General features: G+C 47.5%; 1 protein-coding gene across 1 annotated transcript in view; it reads right to left on the bottom strand.

Annotated features, from left to right (window-relative positions):
- The window catches only part of FRMD4A (FERM domain containing 4A), a 300,489-nt gene extending 296,638 nt beyond the window's left edge, over positions 1-3,851 (bottom strand). Inside the window, exon 1 of the mRNA XM_054016783.1 lies at positions 3,752-3,851. Within this exon, the coding sequence (XP_053872758.1) occupies positions 3,752-3,844 (93 nt within the window). The 5' untranslated portion in view covers positions 3,845-3,851. The remainder of the gene's footprint in view (positions 1-3,751) is intronic.
- Between the last annotated feature and the right edge of the window lie 6,486 nt (positions 3,852-10,337).

Below are 10,337 nucleotides of genomic sequence, written 5' to 3' on the forward strand. Positions count from 1 at the left end.
AGAGCAGTGGCTACTTGTCCAATACTGGTGCTATAGAGTAAGTGCTCAAAGCTCCCTACTGTGAGTGGGTAAGGAGGAGGTGGAGAGGGGCAAGGAGTGGGAGGAGCCCTGGCTGATGACTAGTGCTGGAGAGAGAAGCCAGGTGACTCTCCCATCTGGCAAGAGGTTTCTGCTGAGAAATCTCTAGGCCCAGAAGTCTCTATGAGCATAAAGACTTCAGCACAATAAAAAGTCCCAAAGGATAATAAAAGAAACAGGCTCAGATGCTCTCCTGCACTGAGCCCCAGAGCTACACTGCTATGAACTGCAGTGCTCACGAGATCAGCCCAGGGGCTGCTCTAACTTTTGGCAGCTGGGTTTGGGCCCATATGCCACCTGAGCATAGCTGGAGCATACCACACTCTGGCCACACCTCCTCCCTGCACCAGGACTGAGTGCGGCAGTTGGTGCAGGGCTGAGTATGTCAGCTCTATGTCACCTGAAAGCTCACCCGTGCTGGGAGAATTAGCAATTATTTCAAGTGGAAGAGAATTTTAAAGCAGTGCCTGAGTTTTTGGCTTCGGGCAATGCACACATTCTTGTAATCCCGACCATGAAGTCACTAGACACTGTCCCCTCACGTGACTGGATTCGGGAAATAAAGTTCATGCTCCTGCGAGTCACTTATCACAAATCTCAGGAACTGGCGGGTAGGTCTGGTCTGTGAAAAAAATCTCTGTACCTGCAATCTCAGAGCTTGGATCTACACATTTGGGCGTGCGTGGCTCAAAATAACAGCCAAGACGTTCCATGGGGCTGGTGAGGGGGGTGGGTCTCAGAGCCCAAGCAGGAATGTCTACCCTGCCACTCTTAGCCCCGTAGCACGAGCCTGAGTCTGTCGACCCAGGCTCTACGAATTCCTGCTGCGGTTGTTGGGTTTTTTTTTGCACTGTAGATGGTACTTATCCTTGGGAATCTTTCCCTGCTGTTGCTGTCTGAGCCACTTACTGTGGCTCTGATGCTGCAAGGTGATCCATGTAGGTCAGGGGTGGCCAACTTGAGCCTGAGAAGGAGCCAGAATTTACCAATGTACATTGCCAAAGAGCCCAGGAATACATCAGCAGCCTCCCCATCAGCTCCGGCTCCCAGTGCCTCCCACCCACCGGCACCCCCGCCAATCAGCGCCTCCCCCTCCCTCTCCGCACCTCCTGATCAGCTGTTTCGTGGCATGCAGGAGGCTCTTGGGTGGGGGGAGAGAGAGGAGCGAGGGCATGGCAGGCTCAGGGGAGGGGGCAGGAAGGGTTGGAGTGGGGGCAAAGCCTGTGGCAGAGCCAGTGGTTGAGCAGTGAGCACCCCTGGCACATTGGAAAGTTGGCGCCTGTAGCTCCAGTCCCAGAGTTGGTGCCTATACAAGGAGCCGCATATTAACTTCTGAAGAGTTACTCCGGAGCCATAGGTTGGCTACCCCTGATGTAGGTGGACTCTTAACACCTTGCACAGTCCTAATGAAGCCAAAGGGGGCTGACGAATGCACAAGCAACTGTCTGTGTAGATCACATTGCAGGATCAGGGCCTATTTCTATGAGTGTATGTATGTACACAGGAATACTCTACATTTTATCCTATATAACTACAGTATATAAAGAGGTTATTGGTTTTTATTGTGTATTTATTATTAATTATTAATTAGTAGTAGTAGTAGTAGTAGTATAGCAATGACTTGTAGGAGCCCCAATCACGGTGCAGAACCCCTCTGTGGTAGATGCTGTACAAACACAGAACAAAAAGACAGTTCCTGCCCCAAAGACAGAGAAGACCCCACCCAGTAATTCTCAGGTGAGTAGTCCTTACTCATACACGTAGGCCCATTGACTCCATTAGGAATCGCGGGTCTTTCAGCAATTCCCAGCATCAGGACTTTAATGTGTCAAAGCCAAAATGTTACTAGGATGATCTGTATGAATACATTATAAGCAAACAGGACCAGCTTATCAGGGGAGCTTTGCACATTCCGATCATATAGACAAGGCAGACTGATAAAGGTGTCACAATTCATTAAGCAGTTATGAATTTGTCACTAGAGGAACATGTCTTAATCGTGCTCCGCAATAGCCAAGGCACAAAAAAGCCACAAGTATGCAACATGTGCTCGCACACATTAACAGAGCGACATCTAAGCGCTGTAAGATGTTCCAGACTGGGTAGTTAGGGTGCACACGCCAAGGGTAGTCTCCATCTCCCTCAGGTAACACAGCCAGGGCCGGCTCCAGGCACCAGCTTGTCAAGCAGGTGCTTGGGGCGGCCACTGCGGAGAGGGGCGGCACGTCCAGCTATTCAGCGGCAATTCGGCGGACGGTCCCTCACTCTGGCTCAGAGCGAAGGACCTTCCGCCGCAGATGGCGATCGCGGCTTTTTTTTTTTTTTTTTGGCTGCTTGGGGCGGCCAATACCCTGGAGCCGGCCCTGAACACAGCACTTCCATCTGTACTCCCAAGTCTTCTGGGTTTTGGACAGTTCACAGTGGGGTTAATCCACGATTTAAAGGCAGCCTTTAGTTTTCATTAGCACACACACACACACACACACACACACACACACACACACACACACACACACACACACACACACACACACACACATCTGTCCTCTTTGGTCTCCACAAGTGCGATGTTATCAGTCAGCTGAGAGGTTTGTTTTTACAACAGCCATTTTATCATCTCTGCCATTCCTCAAAGCTAAGGGGATCTCAATCCCCTGGCTCAAAGCACCACGGCCAACTAGCTGGGCTTTCAGGAAATTAGCAATGCAATTATGATGCTAGCCCTATTGTATTAAAACAAAATCAAATGATAGCCAGTGTCTCCAGAGCCCTTGAGGCATGTTGTTAAAACCACCAAAACCACCTTCACTTTTCCATCTTCTAAGTGTCACTTTGTCATGCACGGTCAGAGAGTGAAGCCTCTCTTTCCTGAAGCAAAGAGCACAGGGAGGCGCCAAGAAACAACTTTGGATGCCTTCCTTAACAAACACTTGCATGGCTGACACTTTCGCAGTGACCTGCTCCCTCTGTTCCCCACCTCCACCGCCGCTGCACATTGAAAATAGGAAAGTAACAATGCCTTCTCAAACGTCCCATCTTCGCCATCTGATTTACCCAGGGAGGATTATATGTGTGTTATCACATAGCCCTCACTAGTACCGATTACTGCAATACCATCATCTGATAGCGTATGCTAATGCTGTTTACTAGTGTGCATCATATAACCCCCAGGAGTGCTAATTAACTTCTATACATCACAGCTAGTGCTGGTTACTACGCTGCATTATCATATAGCATCTAAGCCTATTGATTCATGCTATACATCATCACACAGCTCCAGCTAATATGGATTACTAGACATCCTATAGACCCCACTAGTACTGATTACTATCCTGCATTCTCACAGTCTCTGAGAAGTACTGATTACTAGGAATTATCCTATAGATGCCACTAGCATTGATTACTACCATGCATTATCACGAAGTCTGACTAGTATTGATTACTACACATTATCCTATAGCTCCTACTAGCACCGATTATCATCATACATTAACATATAGTCTTGGACTCGTACTAATTACTATACATCATCAAATAGGTCTCACTACTACTGACTTCTACACATTATCACATAGCCCCCACTGGTACTTATTACTAATAGTTAAAAGATTATACAATGGGACCATCTCCATTCTCTGGGGCATTTACTCAGTACAAAGAAATCATAGCTTACCCTTTCCACACTGCGTCTTCTCAGTGATCCATATGGTATTTTGAACAAAAGTCTTCGGGTCCTACCGGGAGTCACAGCTGTCTGCACTACCATAGTGCAGAGCTGTGTGTGTGTGTGTGTGTGTGTGTTCGTTCAGAGTAGAGAGAAGCTTCCTTTGAAATAACTTACAGCCTCCTGCAGATTTCCCAAATATCAAATAGCTGAGTGGGTTTTTAGTTTAGACCCATGTGAGTCAAGATGTGGCTTGTTTTGAAGGAAGGAAAAAAAATCCCTGCAACCCTAACAACATGTTTTAAGCAGCATATCTTTAGCTTCCTTCTGTTTCTCTCCGTGTAGTTTGCTCAGCTGGATTGCTGTGCCACAGAGGTGGAAGAATTAAGCTTCTGGGGAGAATGTTCCAAAAATGTCAACCTCGGTTCTTGTAGCTACAGATGGTAACCAGGTCAGTTGTCTAATCAAAGCTCTATCAGACTTATTATACATTTCGTCACGTGATGGCAGACCCCTCTGGTTTGCTGTACAGTAGATCACATGTTCACCTTAAAAAGAATATCTGGTGTATCACCATCTGGTGCAGAGATTAATGTTAAATCCTACATTCAGATATTACTCTCTTCTAGACATAGGGGAGCACATACAGAGTAATTGGACTTTAAAGGATTCTCCAGGCTGCTCAGTTAATACCCCCCCCACCAGACTGTATATTATATCTAGCACACTATATATTATGGGTATGCACACCGTGCACATTTATGCACACAACTATACACACACACTATAATTATATATGCACACATATACCACTGGAAACATATAAAGTTATATGCCTATTTTAAAAAGTGTCTGCTACTTTCATCAATACTAAAACAATAAGTTAACTGGACTTTACTGTAACACATTCTGTACAGAATCAGAGTCTTAATGTGTACTGCTACTTTCTCCTGGAATCCAACTTTACAGTAGAAGACAATCACATTTTCTTTTACAGAAGATAAAAGTGGTTTGATGATTACCTGTTCTGTTTCTTCCCTCTGGGGCACCTGGTATTGGCCACGGTCGGAAGACAGGTTACTGGGCTAGATGGACCTTTGGTGTGACCCAGTACGGCCATTCTTAAGTTGAAACAATATCCATTGTTTTACTGGTACAGAGGCCATTTGAGCTTTGGCAAATTTCTTTCAATTTCTGCAAACACCATGAAATGTCCCAAAACAAATATATGTGATTTAACCATTGTTTTTAAGGTCTATTCTGTATTTTCATGTTCTGTTACAGGTACTGGGCTGCATCTGAGTTAACCTGTGCAAATTGAGAGTCACTTCATCAACTCCATGCTGTTTTTCTGATTTCACCTGGTCTAACAGAGCAGAATTTGGCTCACTGTTCTTTCCTTAAGATCAGTCCAGTTGTGGCCAGATCTCTGATAAGCTTCAGAGATTAATCTCTTCTCCTACGGATAGTGCTCAATTGAATGTTTTACTTCTTTTTTGGGGGGTCTAAAAGCCCAAAAGAAGGTATTGGGAATGTGGCCTTCAGCACACCATTTATAACAAAGAGAAAAGAATGTATCTGTCCAGCATATGTGCATGCATTAAAAGGCAGTAAAAAAAGAAAAAGCAGCAGCTTAATGTGGGAAATTCCAAATATTAAAAACAATCGGCCTTTGTTCCTAATTAGTTCCATATGTGTGTTGCCAAAATAGAGCGAGAGAGACAGGAAAAGATGGAAATGTCTTAAGCATGGCTGACTGATATAGATTCTTTCTAGAGACTAGGGATAGGGTTACAGGTTTTGACTCAACTTTTTTTTAAGAATTTTTTTCATGACGATCAAAAATCTCTCTCCAATGCTAACCACCTCCCAGTTTGAACCCAACATTAAAGGCAGATGCTGTTCTTGTTGACACCAAAAACTGGGGAGTCACTCCATTGACATCAATAGAATTTCTTCGGATTTACACCCGGGTAATAAAACTGGCAATCTGGCCCACTGGAAATTTTGTCTGACTAAGGATGAGTCATGTCTGAGCGAGAACCTCAGGCTTTAGACCATAAAATGTCCAGCCGGGCTAGCAGAGATCTCTCCAGTAATCTAATTGAAGGACCTGGGTTCTCAGGGTTCCTGCCTACATCACTCCCATTATACCTTACTCAATTTCTTCTAACATTTCTGAAGTGAGGGTCTAATGATATCTCTGGATGAGTCATTTAAAATGATTGGACACAAGACCTACTCTAAAAGCAAGAGTCTTTATGACCTGAGCTGGAGGACCAGTCCCATTAGCTCAGCAGAAGCAGACTCAGACTCTCAATGTGGTCTAGCCACTAGGGTCAAAGAGTCCCACTCAGCACCGGCCTTATGGGTGGGCAACCGCCCAGGGCGCCATGGTCAGGAGGCAAGGAGTGGGGCGGGCCAGGAATTGAGGCTGTGGAAGGGAGCTTGGGGCAATGGGGACAGGGAAGTAGCAGGAACCAGGGGCAGTGGCAGGGATAGAGGACACCCACTACCCTGTAAACTACTGTAGGGCTGGCACAAGCAGGCACCCTGTATGCCCTATGACCATAATGGGCCTGATTCTTCTCTCACTTACCATGCTGCGAATCAGGAGTAGTTCCACTGGTGTCAATGGAGTTATGCTAAATGGGAGGAGACTCTGGCTAGCTGCCTTAATTCTCTTAATTTCTCTCTTCTCCTTTTCCCGCCGCCCCTCCCTTCCCCATGTCCACGTTCATGTTGCACTGTCGAACCCACAACAGCAAAGTGGCTTTGAAATTGGGAAAAACGGGTTCTTTCCTACCAAGGGTCAGATCCCCAACCATGGAACAGCCCAGAGCCGATGGCCAGGTGGGAGGAGAACTCCATGGGCTCCTCCCCCTCACAGGGGGCGGGGGGTTGTAGCCAAAACGTTGCGGATTTAGGAGAATTTGCCATAGATGCAGAGCCCTCAGCATGCCCCATCCCATCTACCTCCCTGGCAGTGGGGTTTTGTGAGCATATGCATGCTGCATAAGAGACTCTGTTGACAAATAAAGGCGCTCTCAGTAGGGTTGGTGAGATGGAACTATGTGTGTCTCCTCAATCCACCCCCTTCTTCCCCATTGGTTGGCGAATGGTTGACTAGCAGCAGCTGACACCTCCATAAGATGAGATCCCCATTCAGAAGCTCCCTCTGACCCCCAGATCCATGGGTCAGTCTGATACCTCGTCCTGCACATGGGTAAAGTTGTTCTGACTGTTAAAAACCTTTTTCTTCATGTCCAGCCTAAAGCTTAGAGAGAAACCCCCTGGTAAAACAGAGTGGGACAATCAAATCAAATCAAATCAAATCCAACAGAGCATCTTGACCTGGCTCACCACAAGATCCACAACAGAGACACGAGGTATTTACTAACTGCTGAAAGGGGAAACTGTTTAATCAGATGGAGGCTCTCCAGCGCTAATTACAGGCTGCCAGGAACAGTGGTTTGTGGTAATGACGTATCACAGAGAATTACATTCCAATCTATTACTGTATCAGACTTGACATCTTTTTATCCTTAATGAAAAGGGGAAAGAAAATAATTTACTGATGCAAAACACATGGGTGTTTGTTACATCTGGAACCTGAGAGTCACATTTCAGGTCAATAAATGCCCAGTGGAGATTAGGAAATGGAAAGTAGCAAAGGCACTGGCATAAACTGAAACGTAATGTGCTGTGTTGGTGTGCTGTCAGTAACAGCTCCATTTGGTAAAACTATCCAGAGTAAAACAATTAAAAAGCCTGATTTTCAGAAGTGTTACGTATAATGATGGGGTGTTTACCCCAGGTGGGTTAATACAGGCTTGAAATTGTAAAGAGGCCTGTCACAAGGCCAGTACACCCCGTCCTTCTGGGGGTGGGGCAAGGGTGGGATAGGCCCACAGTTAAAGCCAATAGGACTCCCCTGGACGTCAGGGAAGTGTGGCCCACTGGCCAAGTCAACAGGACAGTTTCAGGGAAGCGTGGCCCACTGGCCAGAGTCAATAGGACTCCCCTGGACTGCAGAGAAATGCGGGCCAATGGCTAGGGTCAGTAGGGGTCCCCCTGGCTGTGGGGAAGCGCAACCTAATGGCCAGAGGCAGTGAGAGGTGGTTCAGTGGGCCACCCCCCAAAGGGGGACCCGGGCCCTCCCTGCTCCACCGGGTCCCAGCCAAGGGCCCTGGTTGTGGCAAATGGGTTCACCACCAAGTTGGCAGGCAATCCGCCTGCAACATGCCGACTGCTGCTGGGGCACTGGCTAGTCCCTCCCTGGGCTACTTCCTATCATGACTTAAGTTCTGCAGTTGAAGTTGGGGTGTCTTCGGAGTCTCTGGGCTCCTCAGGAGTTGACTGCAATCTCCCTGGTGGGTCCGCAAGTACCTGGGCCCCTGCTTGAGCCTCAGCGTCTCCTGCTCCTGTGGTCTGGGATCCTGACTGCTCCTCGGCTAGAGGTGTGTCCTTCCTCCTGACTGAGCTAGGCTGCTCCCTTTTATACTGCAGCAGCAGTTGGCGCATGCCCAGCAGGGTCAGGGGGCGTGGCTTCTGCTGCTAAGAGTGCCGCTTTATCCCCTTCCGCTCCAGTGTGGGGCCAGTACACCCCATCACAAGGACTCTTAGCCCAGGAGCAAAATCAGCAAGGGTCTTAGTGCAAATCACACTTCTAACTTGGGCTTGGCAGGGGAAAGAAAGTAACCCCCATGCACTTAGCTTTGCCAATCTTTTATAAGGGGAACATATAATGGCTGCTCTAATGTGGGTGTGATGGAGGGGAAAGGAGCCCCTTTGCCATTTAAATCTCCTGTACAGGAGGCAGCCATGATTTGACTGTCGGGACTGCATGAGTGTAGAGGAGGGGCCTCTGGCTGTGCTGAACCACCAGAAGGAGGCATTGCTGGGTGGAGTCAGTGCCCTGGCCCCACCCATCTTGGGGAGAACGTCACATGTTGCATGTTTTTGCGGAGGTGTCTAAACTCCCCATAGCACATTCAGTGATATTATGCCTGCTCCTACTCTGGGTAAACACGACGCTACTGGCTGTGCACAGCCTGCTTGCCCTATGTGGCTCGGCTCTAGGAGCCTGATATCAACTTTCCATAGGCAAACAAGTACTGGGGAATTAGCTTTCATTGATTTGCCTGCTAAGGGAAGAAATTCAGCATGAGAGAATTCTGAAGGCTCCCTTTCCATTTACCTTTCCATCCGACTTGAAAAGCAGTGCAATACAACGGACCTGCCTGACCTGTACTAGTATGCAGAGAAAATTCTCCCTTCACCATCCATTTACCCCACCCCTCGCTCGGCTAACCTTGGCAGTCCGTGTCCTTTGCTATTAAACTAAACAGCAAGTTAGGACGTACAAACACACCGGCTGTAACAGCCTGGTTAAGTGGCTGCTGGTCAGTGTTAACATGAAGCCCAGTACAGGACATGAATGAAGGCTTTTACTCTGTTAACCATACAGCTTGTGTAGTGTATCCACGGTGCACATTGATTGCTGTTACTGATTATTTACATTTCTAATGGCAGCTCCACGTTGCACAACACAGAATTAACTTTTAGTGGCGGAAGTTCATTGGCACATAGGCAGGGCCGGTAGACATGGGCCTAATCCAACAATCTGAAATCAAGGATCTCTGAAATCTGGGGAAGTTCAGAGCCAGATCTGAAGCACCCTGGGTCGAACCAAAGCCCAGCGCTGCACACTCGAACGTCCAGGCTCATCTGTACACTAAAGCATTAAGCAGAAGCCCAGATGGGACACAGGACTGGAAAAATCCATGTTAGGACACAGAAGAAAGGGGAAGCAGGCTCTTCTCTACACAGTACACTACAAGGCTGTGCTGTTATCTGCCATATGCAGGAAGAGAGGAAGGATGGTCCAGTGGTTAGGGCACTGGAGACCTGGGTTCAAGTCCCTGCTCTGTCACAGGCTTCCTGTATGACCTTGGCCAGGTCACTTGGCCTCTTTGTGCCTCAGTTTCCCACCGGTAACATGGGGGATAACAGCATCTCCCTCCCACGCAGGGGTGTGGTGGTGATAAATGTATTTAAGATTATGAAGTGCTCAGCTATTAGGGGGATGGGGCCCGTATGAGTACGTCAGATAGTTCAACCATATAGAGCGGGAGATGTCTGTGTGCCATGGGCAAGGCAAACTAAGGATGGACACTTTCAGGATCTTTTAGTTGAGTGCTTGAGAGTTTGCAGCTGGGCTGACAGGGTTTCAGTTGCTTTGATTTGCTGAGAAAGGGGAGGGTAAAAAAAAGCATAATCCCAAAATGGAGCCCTAAACTGAACCTCTTCTTCCTGCTGGCCCAACCCTGTGAGGTGTGACTTCAGTGGAGGCGAGTGCCTGCAAGAGGCATTCACACTGGTACAGGAATAGACCCTACAGAAGTGAGCCCGGGAAATTCCCCAGAGGGCCTAACAAGCTAGCCAGAGGCTGTGTTTTGGTGAGAGGCCACTGGCCAAACTTCTTTATAGCATAGGAATTAGTGGTTGTCTGTGTTCTATCTGAAGAATTTTTCTTGTGTATATATAGTAGTTTTCCTTCTGTTTTAGTGTCTCTAAGTCAATCTCGGTTCCC

This window comes from Malaclemys terrapin, chromosome 1 (genome assembly GCF_027887155.1).
Source record: "Malaclemys terrapin pileata isolate rMalTer1 chromosome 1, rMalTer1.hap1, whole genome shotgun sequence".
Classification (NCBI taxonomy): Eukaryota; Metazoa; Chordata; order Testudines; family Emydidae; genus Malaclemys; species Malaclemys terrapin.